This window comes from Homarus americanus, unplaced genomic scaffold, assembly GCF_018991925.1.
Source record: "Homarus americanus isolate GMGI-L3 unplaced genomic scaffold, GMGI_Hamer_2.0 scaffold45562, whole genome shotgun sequence".
Classification (NCBI taxonomy): Eukaryota; Metazoa; Arthropoda; class Malacostraca; order Decapoda; family Nephropidae; genus Homarus; species Homarus americanus.
In genome coordinates this window covers 1385287-1402570 of record NW_024744839.1, presented here as the reverse complement: position 1 = coordinate 1402570, position 17284 = coordinate 1385287, and the positions used below count along the sequence as shown (strand labels likewise).

General features: G+C 41.5%; 2 protein-coding genes across 3 annotated transcripts in view; one reads left to right on the top strand and one right to left on the bottom strand.

Annotated features, from left to right (window-relative positions):
* Positions 1-15682, bottom strand: part of LOC121878139 (pigment-dispersing hormone 1 peptides-like) — a 27235-nt gene extending 11553 nt beyond the window's left edge. Inside the window, exon 1 of the mRNA XM_042384153.1 lies at positions 15393-15682. Within this exon, the coding sequence (XP_042240087.1) occupies positions 15393-15454 (62 nt within the window). The 5' untranslated portion in view covers positions 15455-15682. The remainder of the gene's footprint in view (positions 1-15392) is intronic.
* Positions 598-17284, top strand: LOC121878138 (E3 SUMO-protein ligase RanBP2-like). 2 transcript variants are annotated; one of them, XM_042384152.1, is made up of 6 exons: positions 598-756; positions 7649-7886; positions 10322-10449; positions 11951-13343; positions 13893-14018; positions 16116-17284. In XM_042384152.1, exons 2-6 carry the CDS (start codon positions 7650-7652, stop codon positions 16638-16640), a joined length of 2409 nt encoding a protein of 802 aa, XP_042240086.1. In that variant the 5' UTR covers positions 598-756; position 7649; the 3' UTR covers positions 16641-17284. The 2 variants fall into 2 exon arrangements, with proteins under 2 accessions (XP_042240086.1, XP_042240085.1); XM_042384151.1 differs by lacking the exons at positions 598-756; positions 7649-7886 and adding an exon at positions 9390-9484.

The following is a 17284-nucleotide window of genomic DNA, read 5'->3' as shown; positions in this document are numbered from 1 at the left end:
GGTGCGTCTCGTCGTTTAGGTATGTATAAAACTTAAAGATATAACACACAGTAAATCCCAACAAGCTGGACGTCTGCCGTTACCTTCAAAAGAAATAGAAACAAGGTCCCCCCCACCAGCCAATGTGGTCTTGTGCCAAATCTGTGAACTTTGTTGTCGTTTACTGTGTGGGGCCAGGAAGTGCCAGCAGAGAGTGTCTGGCCTCCCACACAACACCTCAACACAATGGTTACCTCACGTCGGTATCAACATCCTGAGGGTGTTGGAGTCTCCATCGTCACCTGTAGGCTCAGTAGCGTCGCCAGGGGCCGCTGACGCACCTCTGCTAAGTTTGGCTGTCGTGTAGGGGAGCCCACAGGCGGTCAACCTGTGACTCACCGCGGGGGCTCTGGGTCACCTGGCCACACCTGCCATTCCAATGTCCCCATTCAGAGACATGGGCCCCCCCCCCCCTGCAGATTATATCACATCGAACATATACTGTAGATATCCACAAAATTCCTATCACACCAAGTAAATGAATTATGATACTTAGAGGTGTTTCTCTTGCCAACAATAGCAGTGTTGGTAATGGCTGTGTGTAATGTTGGCATGAGGTGCGGGTGCTGGCGACGGTGCCCCTGACACACACCACATTGGACAAGGCAGTGTAGTGGATGGCGGCGCCACAGCTCACACTCTAAGGTGCCGGCCGACACAGAGACTCCCGGGAAATACAGATCAGCGGGGCACTCGGGGCCTCCTCCCCTCGTCCAGGTAAACACGTACCGTACAATACATTTGACGCCTGTAGGTACAGTCAATGTTCACAGTTACCTTTATATTATAACGTCTGCTGCTTGGATCTTGTCTGACTTATCTCAGATTTCATTCTTGGTGTCTTTCCTAACTCTGCCTTCACACACACACACACACACACACACACACACACACACCGTCTGTACACCACAAGTTCTCTCACCTCCCTGAAATTCAAACTGAAACACTTATTTAGTCAGAAAAATACCGATACAAACTGAACAACAACAGTAATGACATGGATGAACCTTTTGAGTGCTGGAGTTTTATTGAAAGACACGTGATAAATATTGTACATTTGTATCCAAACAATTAATAAATAACATGAAGTTTAGCCCCCAGCTCATGGTTAAACACCCTAAGGTTACACGGGGCCCTCCCCATGTAGCCTTAAGTTAGGGTGCTTAAAAATCATGTAAAATAAGCTGGGGTGTGTAATCTTCAGGCGACTAGATAACATCAACTCTGTGTTTGTAAATACATATTAAACTACTGCCACATGTTCACATATATCTTTTATTCTATAATTTATATGGTCCTTAAATTCTGCCAACCATCTCTCTAACGCCACAGGCAGGTGACTAGCGATGGTTCTCGTCTGGCGAACACTCAGCAACTGTAATGTGTAACTTGCTTAATTAAGGAGTAAAACATTATACTAATGATGAATTATATCAGCATTGAATTATAGAGATGAATTATGCCAGTAATGGATTATACCAGCGATGGATTATGCCAGTAATGGATTATACCAGTGATGGATTATACCAGTGATGGATTATACCAGTGATGGATTATACCAGTGATGGATTATACCAGTGATGGATTATACCAGTGATGGATTATACCAGTGTGAATTATACCAGCTATGGATTATAGTGAATTATATCAGAAATTAATTCAAGTGATGAATTATAGTGAATATTACCAGTGATGAAGTATACTAGCGATGGATTATACCAGCGATGGATGATACCAGTGATGGATTATACCAGTGATGAATTATACAAATGATGGATTATACCAGTGTGAATTATACCAGCTATGGATTATACCAGCGATGGATTATACCAGTGAATTTTACCAGCTATGGATTATACCAGCGATGGATTATACCAGTGTGAATTATACCAGCTATGGATTATACCAGCGATGGATTACCAGTGTGAATTATACCAGCTGTGGATTATACCAGCGATGGATTATACCAGCGATGGATTATACCAGTGTGAATTATACCAGCTATGGATTATATCAGCGATGGATTATACCAGTGTGAATTATACCTGTGATGATAAACCCGGGAAAAGATAAGATTAGATTAGGTTATGGGGTGCGGTGGCTGAGTGTAGGTTAGGTTGTTTAATTAATCTTGAGAGTGGTTGGGTAAGTTAGGTTAGCTTGGGTTGGGTTAGGTTAGTGTAAGTTATCTCAGACTTGGTTTGGTTAGGTTAACTCAGGCTTGGTTAGGTTAGGTTACGCATCACGGTATGGGTGTACTTAAACTAGATCATTTAATCGCTATATAAGCCTTTTGTTCTGAGATTTGACAGCACAGCTTGGTGATCTAAGGATGTGTGTGTGTGTCAGTATGTGAGGGAGCTCGTGTGCACTCTCCTCCACACTCCCTCCTCATGTGTCGAGGAACTATACGGTAGTACTCAACACACCTACATCATTACTCTCCTCGTGTTGACCACTGCAGAGCCACAAGATGTTAGGGGTCATGTCCATCACCCATTGATGTTATAATATATTGTTGCGTTGATGCTATAACATAACCTACCCTAACTTAACCTAACCTTACATACCCTAACCTAACTTTACATATCCTAACCTAATTTAACCTAATCTACCTTAACCTAACTAAACCAAACGTAACCTAACCAAGCCTAACCTAAACTAACCCAACCCTTCCAAGTGGCGTTAAGGTGTTTGATCATTAGGTGAAATAAACTAGGGTTGCATATCTTCAGGTGATCCTGGAAAATGACATTGCTTCGAGTGCTGGGAATTAAAGTTCCAGACATATTATTTACCTGTTCAACACCTGACTGACTTGACACGAGTAGCAAGTGAGGATTAGATTAGATTTTCCCAATAATTTCCGTCTATGTCGAAAACCAATGTTGGGAATGACAGTTGATAGTAGTGAGTGGAGATATCTGAATTATTATTTGTATATCACTCGGCTACACCTCTAGAAATTCATCCCTATGCTGTAACTCCACAAATAAGAAAGCCAGTGAGAGAAAACAAGAAAATGCATGAGAGAACACACACACGCACACCACTGTTCCTAGCCATACACACAGTCACTGCATCACCACCAGAAAGAAGATTCCCCAGCACTCTATGGTCAACAGAGACAGAATGCTCACGTATTTTTAGCATGAGGAGGGAGAGCCGGTCTGGCGTCTTAGCTGACCCCCAACACATTTATGCTTGCCAGCCCTCTAAAGTGTAAATGAAAGATCGCCCACAGATAACCATTTCCTGTTTACCTTTAGACGTCTGTAAGTAATAGTCAGATTTAAATATACTGAACATTACAGATTCATTAGTTCAGAAAAAAAATCCTTGTAAAACACAGACTGTTGTTGGTTGTACTGTGTGACCGTTTGTGTAAATAAGTGATTGGCCAGTCCGTTATACCGAAGCTCTTGGTGTCCGTGAGACCCAAACAGGACGGTGGCTATTAGAGTGATGTGGGGAGTGACGCCTGTATGTGTACACGAGCATAGCATTCATACTCATACGTAAACACACACACACACACACACAAGTCCTGGCACCTCATCCTCACCTCAAGTGACGTTCATGGCCGGTTTTTTTAGGTACAGGGAGTGCATGTATATTTTTGTGAGACTCGGCAGTTTTAAAAAGAAATGAATAAACAATTAAAGAATAAGGTAATAGCAAGATATGAAGGTAGCTCTCAAGGCTGTACAAAGTGAATCTTATTACAAGTACATGAAAACAGGTAATCGCTGCTGGTGAAGACAATTTGTTCATTTTTTTTTCAATTTCAATTGTTTATTCCTTGATAGAGGAAGCGGGATCCTAGTGCTGTCACTGTACAATAACACCAGAAGCATCTGGCAAGTGTGACAAGTATATACAGTATAAATATTATAAAGGGGCTTACTAAAGCCTAAGGAAGGAAGGATATTCCTTTAGCACATAATCAATGTTATTTACATAATATCTGGCCAGTATGGGGAGGATCATCGTGTCTCCGTCAGGGGGTCGCGGAGTGGTGGTCCAGCAGGCGTCACGGAAGCGTTGTGTGGGGGGACATCTTAGGAGGTAGTGGATAAGGGTGCTGCTGTCGGGTCTTCTGCATAATGCACAAGAGCGTCGCTCAGGGGATGCGGGGATACCAATCTCCCAAGCAAAGTCATATACAGTATATAGACCATTTGTTGATGGTATAATGTATTACTGCGTATCAATAATTAATTCAAGCATGTACATATAGACAAAAAGTACACTAGCGAACGACTTTTAAAATTTATTATGTACCTGTACTCTTACATCAAGTAATAAGACTCACTCTCACGGGGGAGGGGGGGGTTGACCTTGATGTTTCCCCAGGCAACGAGGGATTAATTTTTTCCTTGAAATACAAAGCAAAAGGTGCAGTGAAAGATTTTCAGGTTGTTTTCGCGAGGACAACGCTCTGGCGTTAGTGTAAATCTCCGGGATTAAACTTGAGAAACTTTTAATGTATTGTCGTAGTAGTCGAGGCCAACCAGCTAATATTTATTGAGCTTCAGAATCGTTATTTTTCTGAAGGTTTATCAATTGGTGTAATAGCCCAGCGTTACTAAACTCAGTCTTGTATATTATAATCCACTTTCCTTTGTTCAAACTCAATTTATTTGCATTTTTATTATATCTGCGAACTTTAAGCATTCAAACTTGACTTTTGGAATTCTAATGCCACAACAAATTCTATGTTTACAGAAACAACCCAAAAACTTTAGCTCATAAATGTTATATTTTAACAGCAAGTTATTTGAAACATTCTTCAGTTCTTCACCTAGCAGGATTTTCAAGCCGAGTTTACAAATGTTTATATCTACCTTAGACAAAAACTGTTAGAAATTTGAATGACATGTTTTGAATATTCCGTAGGTTACCTTTCCTGTTAAATATAATCATTCAATTAAATTATTATTTATTACAGGAAACAGTGATCACAAAATATTTTTATTATTATTATTATTATTATTATTATTATTATTATTTAGTTTCAACTACAAGTTATGCTTTTTAAATTTATTAAGCCAAAAATAAAGATGTTTATTGATATTTGCTTTTTCACTCGACGTTAATAAGTCTGCACTAGACTTTGACCGTGGGCGTCGATATTGCACTATGGCGGTCACTACATAACTAAAAAAAAGTATGTCCAGATTAAGCAGTGTCCTCCTGTGAAACACATAGCACGGTGTGAGCCAGGGAATGTATCACAATATGCGTCTGTCTGTTGTATACCACCTGCATATAAGATGGTGGAGCTAATATGGAAGAATAATGCACGTTATCTGATATGTTTATATGAAAGCAATGTGCTAATCTCATTTCAGTGTCTGTGTGTGTGTGTGTTGAAGGGGCGCCAATGTGAGGTGCTCAGTGAGAAATAGCAGCTGGTCCTTATTACGTAATTACTGGATGTCACCCATCAGATAGACAGTCACATAAACACGTCCATTAATATAAAGCTTCAGCGCAAAATTGAATCATTCAAAGTCTTTAAATACTGTACTTTAAATTTTTCGTGACAGTCAAAGTTTGTTCAAGAAATATACAGTATTGGTAACGTGCCTCAAATATACCTCGGGTAATATACTGTATTTCAAGTATAACGATCCTAATTGTGAGAAGTACAGATAGATAGCCTTTAACGAACAGATATAAAAGACCACCACCTGTGTACCGCGTGATTAAACCAAGGCAAACTAAAATACAGCCCCAAATTTAGGTCCCTGGGTCGTCTGTAACTTGTGCCAAATAATTGAAATAGTCAGTGGAGGAATGCGTGCACCTCCACAGAAAACGAACATCAAACCAGTAAAGTTTGGGTAACTCTTGTAATTGAGGGTAACCTTTTGTGTATTGTTTGTTATATACCATATACGGTCAAGGGAGGATCCAGGGGGGTTCTGGGGGTCCGGACTCCATCTTTTCACCAGAAAATTGTTTTCAGGCATTTTTGTATAGTACAAAGTATTTACTATTGACCTCAGAATATCTCCTAATATCACGTGCGCTTGGCTTCACAATGGCCTCAAAATGTCCATAATATTGGTCAGATTTCCCCCCCAAAATTACGGTGGGGGCTACAGCGCCCTCCCTAAACCCCTCCAGCTGGGTGTACTTGCTGAGCTCGCCATGTTCTTGAACCCCCTCTTTTGATATTCCTGGATCCGCCCCTGTCGGTGATAAATGTTTGCGTGTGTAACTATTGTATGTTTTTTTTATTGATGGTGTAAGTGCCTTTATGTGATTTTCTATATGAGCCTTGGTAATAGTTTAGACCGAATGCATGCCGTAACAACCTACTGAAGTACATTCTACAATAGAATATTAATGCTTTACCTCGAAATCGCCTTCTTTCGGCTTCACTTAACAGGAAGATCGTTGATATATAATTTATCGTTAATAAATTAAATCTCTTAGCAAAACCCAACCTAACCTAAAATACTGCAGTTATATTGTTTTTATATTCTAAAAAAAAACAAAAACAATAACCGAGACACGACGAACAAGGCAGACAATGTACAGTAGATGTATTTTAGTTCTCAACGACGAAAAACGTTAAAAGCGTAAGTTATTGCTCATGCATTGTTCGTCGATTTCATGAGATAAGAAATAGTTTATCTTCTTTGTTGAAATGTCTTACAGTGGGTAGTAAAGGCGCGCCATAGGTGTTAACTAATATTTGAGTCTTTGTATGTTACATAATTTACAGATGCAGACCCCATACCGAACATCTTCAAATATAAATACTGTTTGATGACGCACTTAAGAGCAACTTGTTTGTGTCCTAGCTGCTTTGAGACCCTTGCTTCACATGTACACGGGAACCTGTTCCTGTGTGATTCATAGTTTGCAATTCTCTCACGTGACACCACCAACTCTTGCATAATGATCAGTCTCCTTAAAAACACGTACGTCCTTGTTTCTACCAGCGGTGTGGCGGGAGGCTGGAGACTGAGCTCATTTCGATCTATTTTGTAACAATTTACATCAATAGGTATAATTATATTATTATTAGGAATGACTAAAAAAAAAAAAAAAAATATATATATATATATATATATATATATATATATATATATATATATATAATATATATATATATATATATATATATATATATATATATATATATATATATATATATATATATATATATATATATATATATATATATATATTAGTGGCTCGGGTAAAGCTTCTAGCAGTAACCTTGAACAATCCTGAACGGAAAGCCAATTTTTAGTGCATTTACATGAGTTATTAAGAAAAACACTAGTGTTCAGTTAGAAAGACACTAGTGTTAAGGTCTGAATATTTATATTGTAGAACTTACCGCCACACACACACTTCACACTCGAACATTCGAGTGTGAAGTTTGCTGCCTGTAACTTGTCATGTTATGTAGAATTGAAAAACTATATTATGTGCCATCTAATACACAAATGATGAATACACTGCCCATAAATACAGTACTGAATATTCTCACGCAAAATATATCTTAACTTGAAATCAAAACATTTCGTCAACAATAGTGTGAGTAAAATTAAAGTTTTTGAATGGAGTGTTTGTTTACCCTCAGGATGGATGACCTGCTGACGTGCACGGTGTGTTGTGAGCAATACCATGAGAAGGCTCGACACCCTGTACTGCTGCCCCGCTGCGGCCATTCCTTCTGCCGCCCCTGCGTCGCCTTCTTGGTCAAGAATGGGTGCGTCATTTGCCCCAGCTGCCGCATGGACCAGCGGGTGGAGACGGCTGACCACCTACCCACAGAGTTCAGTCTCCTGGCCATCACCAGTGTCCAGCAGGTCACCAAGGTAAGGTGGCTCCCTCTCAGTCCACACCCACACCTTCTCTCACACACCCACACCTTCTCTCACACACCCACATTTGTCTCACACACCCTCAGTTTGTCTCACACCCACAGTCTCACATACCCGCACATTATATCCCACATCAATTTCCACACATCTCCCACACCCACAATTTGTATCATGACCACGCCTTATCTTCTTGATTTATATTATCAATTATTTACAGACCATTCTCAGGTGACAATACATACCACGACCAGACGTTAAATTGAGCCCCTCCACAAACTATGACCACCATCACCCAGCGCAAGACATTTTTTACAAATTTTCATTTTTCACTCTTTTAATACTTGTAGGTATATTATTTCACTATGGTTATTATATCTAGTGTTAATTCATTTCTAGTTGTCAAAAAATTAAATAATATAGGTGAGGTCTCTTTGTTTTGGTCAGTAAAACCAAATGTATTGATTGTGCAAAAACATAGTATCGAAGGAATTTTTTTTGTGTGTATTTGTTTTATGGACAATATGAAGGACGAGTAAGGAAAGGGAGAAATAGATAAAAATTGAGAGGGGGAATTTTTTTTTTAATTTGATAGAAATTGAGCCAGAGATTTGTGATTTGGTTAGATTGAATAGGTTTACTGATCAAAATAAACAAACACCCTGTACAGTAGTGAATAGGGAGAAATGGGGAGAAAGAATAGTGAGAAAACTGAGATTTCTGATTTAGTCAAATATTGTGGGTGAACTGATCAAAACAAACAGATATCCTGTGTATAAAGAATCTCCGTCTCTTACCCTATGTGTTATTCAACTTCTTACCACCTACCGACTCGGTGTTATTAATACAGAGGAGCCATCGTCACCCTGCGTGTCCCCAGCCGATGCATACTAAGTGCTGGGCGAGGCTGCAGGTGGCCGGGCCCGTCCAGGTGTCCGACACACCATCATGAACACCGCCAGTATGCATGTGATCAGAATTTTTTTAATATTTTGTGTCTTCATTTTGTCACTAGTGGCAGGTAAAGGGTGCCCCCCTTCCAGCTTCTTGTAAGAGATACAACTTAGCTCTTTCATTCTGCTTATCTGTATCCTTTTTTCTATCTAATTTGTGTATCTACCTATCTAGTTATCTGCCTCTAAGTAAATCTATTTTACGACTTTCAGTAGGAGACGTTTAGGCAATGGGATGAAATGGCTCTACCCACAATATAAGACACATCTGTGGTAATAGTGAGGCTTAAGAGAGATGGCCCACCATCACTTGCATCTGACGAAGCTCGACAGTCCTGACGAGGATGATATGATAACATAATACAGTATTGCCTCTAAAAAGAAGTTAATGTTAAGGTTTTATTATATATTTAGATCATTATTTCAACTCATAAACCATGGTAGGTAATATAACCTGATGGCTACGTTTATACAGACCAAGGGATGTTTCGTCATGCCCAGTGAAAAGAAATATGGCTACCCCCTCGAGGCTGCTACATAAACGGACCATGAAACATCGTTTTTACGTGAACTGAGACCCTGATGCACCGTATGAATGGTCCTGATGAGGCTTTCCGTTAGTTCTTCCGTGTTTTTGGTCCGGTAAGTAACCATGGTCGCTCCCAATATCATTATACTGTATGATATTTTACTTCGCTGTCGTGGTAATGATTTTATGGTTTTCGCTATTTATGCTTTCTTTATCGCGTCATTTTATTGCATCTTTTTTTATTTCGCTTCGTTTTTCGTGTCATTTACTTTATCATTTCGCTTATTTTTAACACCAACATTTTCTTCTTAGTATTTTCGTAAATAATAATTTCTCTAACGCAGCAGACAAGAAGAAAATTACAGCTTTGGCTACGTGAGTTGTGCTGATGTTGCTGCCCAGACATCGACTGTAAATAATAACCGTATAATCATGTGTGTACGCGCCTCTCTTATTTCATCTAACTTTCTTATTTTTATACACGTGGACACTAATATCAACGAGGAAATAACAATAATAATAGCGTTCCCTATGAAAGTTTTATTTTATCTCCAGCATTAACGAATTCTACACATGATGTCTTGTGTTAATTATGAATTCTCTTAGCCTTCAAATATACGAAGTTTAACTATTAATAAAAACTTCGAAGAAATATGATATCCTTGTGTGTGTGGAGTGTTTGTGTTCGTGACTGTATGTGTGACTCCGTGTGTGCTTGATACCTTTCATGTATGTGTGTGCTGGGATGACTGTTAGTACGTATGTTTACTTCCAGTTATCTGTTTATTGTTGTCTGACCGTTTCTATTCGTTTTTATGGTGACCTCTGCTGTAGTCCTGTCTGTCTGTGTGAAGTGTAGCTGTTATAAACCCTTTGAGGACGATGGTTTAACCTTTCGAGGACAATGGTTTAAGCACCGTCTGTTGTTAGCTCTGTGTGACCTCTCGCAGATGGAGACGTGTCAGCGGCACGACGTGAAGCTGTCATTCTGGTGTAAGACGTGTTCAGAAGCCGCCTGTGGGGAGTGCTTGTTCGAGGATCATCCAACCCACTCCCACAACGTCCTCAAGGCAACCACGTAGGTGCATCCTCGACACACACACACACACACACACACACTCACTTTCATTCTTTATCCCTTATTCTCCCACCCCTTATACCACTTATCTCCACCCCTTACTAACCCCTTTCACATTCACCTCAAATCCCCCATCCTTCACCCCTCATCTGCTACCTCTCACTAGCACCCTCAGCACCTCTCATACTCACCTCTCACTAGCACCCTCAGCACCTCTCACACTCACCTCTCACTAGCACTCTCTCACCACTCACCTCTCACTCACACCCTTAGCACCTCTCACACTCGCCTCTCCACTAGCACCCTCAGCACCTCTCACTAGCACCCTCAGCACCTCTCACTAGCACCCTCAGCACCTCTCACTAGCACTCAGCACCTCTGCACTAGCACCCTCAGCACCTCTGCACTCACCTCTCACTAGCACCCTCAGCACCTCTCCTCTCACCTCTACTAGCATCCTCAGCACCTCTCACACTCGCCTCTCACCTAGCACCCTCAGCACCTCTCACACCTCACCTCTCACTAGCACCTCTCCCTCACCTCTCACCTAGCACCCTCAGCATCTCTCCCTAGCACCCTCAGCACCTCTCACACTCACCTCTCTAGCACCCTCAGCACTAGCACACCTCTCACACTCACCTCTCACACTAGCACCCTCCCTCTCTCACTAGCACCCTCAGCACCTCTCACACTCACCTCTCACTAGCACCCTCTCACTAGCACCTCCACACTCACCTCTCACTAGCACCCTCAGCATCTCTCACACTCACCTCTCACTAGCACCCTCAGCACCTCTCACACTCACCTCTCACTAGCACCTCTCACTAGCACCCTCAGCACCTCTCACACTCACCTCTCACTAGCACCCTCAGCACCTCTCACACTCACCTCTCACTAGCACCCTCAGCACCTCTCACACTCGCCTCTCGCTCTTTGTACCCTACCTCTCACTTTGCGTCAGGTCTGTGTTTACAAACCATAATTTGTAGTTCAAAAATATCAGTAAACAATATAGGTACAGGCACAGATTAAAGAATATAAAGTACAGGTGCAGATTAAGCTGTAATATAGTACGGTTACAGAATAGGACAGGTACAGATTAAAACATTAAGTACAGGTAGTTGTATCGGCCCTTGTGGTGAGAATATTACCTGCCCTTAACCTCGATATGGTCAGAAATAATAATAAATTCTTTCTTAACCGCGTCACTGACTGGGGTTAAGCCTCACGCGCCACACTCGACTCCCTCTCCATCTTGCAGTAGATTTGTGTCAATGATCCCACAATAGGGTATACTTTATCTGTTTTATTTTCATTGGACAATATTTCGTGTTATTCTGCAGAGATCCACACATTGTGGTATTTTGGTTATATTCTATTATTTCTATACTATATGCAACCTTTCTTCGGGTATAAACATTGTAGTACAGTATTTATATTGTTTAAACATCGTAATACAGCAATTATAGTACTTAGATTACATTTTCTCACCTCTCCGCAGATACATCGCGGAAATGAAAGATTCAGTAACAGATATCACCGACAAATTCATGGACGCTCTTGAAGCGCGGGAAAGCTGGTACCACCGACAGATATTCCAGTGTACCAAGACGATCAACGACGCCATCCGCACCATTAGCGTCCTCAGGAAGGATATGGATGATGCCAGGGATCTCATAAAGGGCGTGAAGATCGTGGAGGGGATTTCACCTACCACAGCCCTTAGCGACGCCTCCAAGTGCCTCGGCCTCAAGTGGAATCTAAAGGACTGTAATCTGGGACTGAGTAGAACCACAGGAAAGAAAGAAGAAAAAACCGCCGAGGAGGAGAAAGAGAAAGATGAGAGCGAGACCAAGAACAAGGCTGATGATAAGGATAATGACGAGAAGAAAAAGGAAATGATTGGGAAGGAAAAGGAAATTGAGGAGTCGGAAACTTTGACTGAAGAGGAAAAGAAAAAACGTAAAAAAATGCTCCGAGTTAAGGAAAAGTTGGCTCTAGCTGCTGCGGCCGCAGAGAAGTCGACTTCAGATTCAAAAGACGAAGACAAGAAAAAGAAGATAGATGACAAAACAGTTGGTAAGGAGAAGACAGATGATGTGATAGAGAAAAACAGCAAAGTCAACGAAGTACAATCGTTGACAATCGGTGCAGCTAGAACGAAACTCCTGGCGACGAAATACGCTCCAGTGGCCCGAGAGCCTTCCGTAACTCCCGAGCGAGAAGTGAAAACCCCAGGAAACAAGCCATCACCTGCTCCGGACAAGGGAGATAAAGAGGAACTAAACAAAGAAACGAGCGACAATAAAGAAATAGATGCAACAAAACTTCAAACAAAAGAAGAAACAGATGGAACAAAACCCAAAGCAACAGAAGAAACGGGCGCCAAGAACTCAGAAACGGCAACAGAAAACGAATCAAAGAATACACAAGAATCCCCTTCAAGCTCACATACCTGTATAGAAGCGGCAGATAAACAGAAGGAAGAAAAAACTGTGATGAAGAAGGAGCCAGCTACAGGAGTGACCAAGAGACCCAAACTAGGGAGAATGGCTCGTCAGGCCCTAAAGAGATCCCAGACTATGAATTTCCAACAACCACCCACAGCTGACGATAACTCTGCCGCAGACTCCTCCGACCAAACACAGTCGGACAACATCAAAGGCCTAGACTTAGAAACTTCAAAACTCACTAAAAACGAGGAGCCGTCGGTGGATAATAAGGATATTGAGGAACAAGCAAATAGCAAGACGAAGACAGAAGAGAGGGCAGAAGAGGATATAAAAGATGAGAGGGAACAACCAGAAAACACAAACAATCACACTCAAGCAGACAAGCCAATGTTTGAAATGGAACCCGAAGAGAAGGAAAGGATTGCCACTGAACTTCTGCTGGTTAGTTTCGTCTATTTTCTTTCATATCCTTCATTTCTTTCAATTCTGTCTCTCCCTTTTTTATTTTCCACTTATTGTATTTTCCCCGTTACCAACTTTCCTAATCGATAATAAAATTTGCCTCTCTGTTTTGCTTTTCTTCAATATAGAGCGTCTGTGATATGGGGGGAGTTGATGTAGCATTAAGTAACTCGATTCGTAACTTACACCAATAAACGTCATTTTAACCGTGACTTATATGTGCATTTTCTTCCTATATTAAAGTGAAAACTATCTGGTATTAAATTAATGAGTATAATGAATATTTATCTAGTGTGTTCCTCAAAGGTTTATAAATTCCACCTCGAGATAAGCATAGTCCTCGGCACTCACTGTCGCCGACTCTGATTTCGAATTGTTCTCACCGTCTTTCAGCCTCACCCTCACTATTAAATTGCAAAATTATAAATAAATGTTCCCTGACTATCGTTCATTCAGTTTTCCATCGCATAAGATTTAACATATAAGTTACATGACTCCCATGACCTTAACCTACTCTAAACGCCACAGGTACCTTGTCTGACTGTGATCGTGGAGGGTGTCGGGGGTCGCCTTGCTCACGTCACCTGGGAACCCAAGGGCCTCCACGTCTACTGCCACCAGTATCAGGAGCTGCCATATGACGTTAGCATCAAGGTCAGTCACTACACCATGCCCATCAATATACAAATCTCACCTACGCATAAGTTCTGAGTCGCCAAGAGCATTTTTTTTTACGTAACCGTCGTAACTTGAAACTGGTTTATTCTATTTTTTTGTGTTTCGCCTTGAGGACTGCCCCTTTTTTGTGTTGCTTTCCGTTACATCATCAAGGTTAGACATTACAACACGCCTTCTTAAACATAAAATTAATTTAAGTGATGAATTTTAAGCTTCTATGAACGTCCGAATTTGAAATAAACTTATTCTGTATCTTTATACTGTACACAACTTCTTGTATCTTTGGACTGTATATATGCAGTGTAGGAATACAATGTACAGTCGGGGTCAAAAGTCTTGAACACTTAGCAATATCTGGCATCTACTTCTGAGTTATACATATATGATTGGGATGTGCTAATAACTCTACTAGTCATCACATATTATGCCTGAACCACAAAATGGAATAAAACTCTCCTTAATACCCAAGATCTTCGGGTACTTACATGCCAAATACTGTCAAGTGTTCAAGACTTTTGACCCCGACTGTATGTACCTAATACAAATATATAAATAATATACATAGACTTGCGGCTATACACACAATATACGACCCCCTTCACTAGTGAGTTTACAGGGCTCGTCATATAAGCATTCCACAAATCATTACAGTGAGATATTTATTTTAATATTGTTTTACTTTGATCCATAGTATGTTTACTATTGCGAGTTTCCTTTTGTCGAATGTAAACAAACACAGGGCTGCCACTCTGCACCAAATCTGACGAGCCCCTGTAAACGCACAACTAAATGGGACTGTACATTACGTTTACAAATACATTAATTTAAATGATCATTTAAATCCCAGTCCTCAAGATAAGACTTTAAGCTAATGGTGTTAAGATACCTCACTGAATATCTTTGTATGTTGTTTAGCTGAGTGATGTTCGAACTGTTTTAGCTCCTCTGTGGCGCCGTCACCACTACACAACGTCCAGGCCAAATAAAATTTATTCTACAAGAAAATCATAGAACTGACGATAAAGCTTCATGTTAGTTATATCCTAAATTAAAGTTACATTATCTCTTGTCGTTGTATGTATTATTGTAATTTTGATCTCCTTGTTATGGCCGGCTTCCTAAAAGGTGTCATCATCAGAATCACCTACCTCATGATTCATTTGTCAATAAAAACTCCTTCAGATGAATATTGTAGAGCGTCCAATCAAAAAAGGTTCCTGTTTATGTAGCCCAGACAGGAATACACAAACATCTTGCACAAATACTTGGTTACGGCACTAGACGCTGGGGGAATATTAACATAAATGCTTGCATGATTTTAAACACACACACACACGTTTTAAATCTTACTTAATAAGGTTAGAGTTCTGAGGCTCGTGTCTTATCAAGGTGAAGGTGGAGATAGACGGCATATGACAACACTTTACAGATGTGATAAAAGACACTTGAGTCTATATTGTTTATTGTTCTACCTCTATTGTGTGGCAGATCTAAACCCGGGTACAGGTACAGGTCCAATACAGTTAAGTTCGGGCACAATCAACACAGAGTCAAGGAGGTGTAGCTTGTCAGTTCAATATGATCCTGTACACGTTAGCACAGTACAAGAATAGTACTGATTATGTGAGATACCGTTACAGGGACAAGACTGTTAGGTACAAGAATAGATGCAAGACTATTGGGTGCAGGTGAGCCTGGTTGAGGCTGGAGCGAGGGAGTGTGGTGGGTGGAGGGCCCAGCAGACAGACGACCTACGCCCTCACGGGGACAACGTTCTGTCTGGCTCATGGAAGGGGGGGGGGGACCAGACAAGGACCACCACCCTACTCGCCCTCAACACCCACCTACACCACTAACTAGCTTGCAGGTGGCTCTAGTGGGGGAGTTATTTCATGATCATTAACCCTCAACCACCTGTACCACCTACCGTCTTTCAGACAGCTTACCTTGTGTGAGTGTGTGCGTCTGTAGTCGGGAGCGTATGTGTGTCCCTGTTCTTACCTGTTTGTGTGAATACTCGAGCGTGTTCATGATCTTCTGGTAAACTTCTTATGACTTATTTCTTCTTTACAGTGGAACGTACTTCATGCCTTCTTGCCTACCAAGTCACCTGTGGTCTTCTTGGACGTTGGGACCGAGAAGAAGATACTGGGTCGTGTCTACATCACTCTGTGGGGACACCTCCGTCGAGCGACAAACTTCCTTCACTTGTGTTTAGGAGATCGTGGCCCATCCTATAGGAACACCCTGTTCCTCGAAGTTCTCAACCCCGACTCGCCAGGGGAGAGGATCAAAGGTGGGGACTACGACTACAACAACGGGCGGGGAGGAGAGGGACTGCTGGATGATTTGGAGCGTCAAGAGGGCTATTCGATGCCCATGGAGGCCGGGCTAGTCACGGCTGGGAACCCCGCCAGGAAGGAACAGGATTCACAGTTCTACATCTGCACGGAGGACGATCCTGACAGGAACTTCGCGTGTCCATTCGGTCGTGTAGAGTCTGGGCTGTACGTGATGAAGGAGGCGGTGTGGTTGGTGGTCACCCAGCAGGTCTGGATCAGAGACTGCGGTGTGGTGGTAGACGTGCCCAAGTTCTAGCTGAATATCCCACACCATCACACTCTGTGGTGACAATAAAGTACACCGAGCCTCCCTAGATACCTTGAAGACATTCTGGGTCACAAGTTGACTGACACCCTGTACACGTTTGAAGGACTCCAAGGTGACTGGATGACACCATGGAAACGTTTGCACAATTCTGTTTTTAGGATCACCTTACAAGCCCCTGAGAGCTTGGATCACTTGTCTCAAGACACCAGCTATAGAGGCTTGAGCACTAGACAGTCAAACGAAATTCTACTCGAGTCGACCTACACTGGACTGGGAACTCCGACACCCTGGCTGATTCGCACCCAACGAAAACGATGTACAGTAAATAAGTAATTTCTTCGTGTGTGTAATAATAAAACGAGTGTCAATATGTTTCAGTATATACAGTATACAGTGTTGTAGATAGATAACTTGATGGAGACATGTTGGAGATCTACGTTTACGTCTGTTGAAGAAGATTCGTATTTAGGTCAGTTTTGAAGATCTCTTTATACAACCTACTGCGGGAGATTACCAGTAGGAGGTGAGGGCTTGTTGGTCTCCCAGTCCTCTCCTGCCGCTGCCGAGGTCCTCTGGAGTTCGCCTCAGTTCTGTGTTAGGTTGGCTGAAAGGATCAGTAAATATTTTTTTAC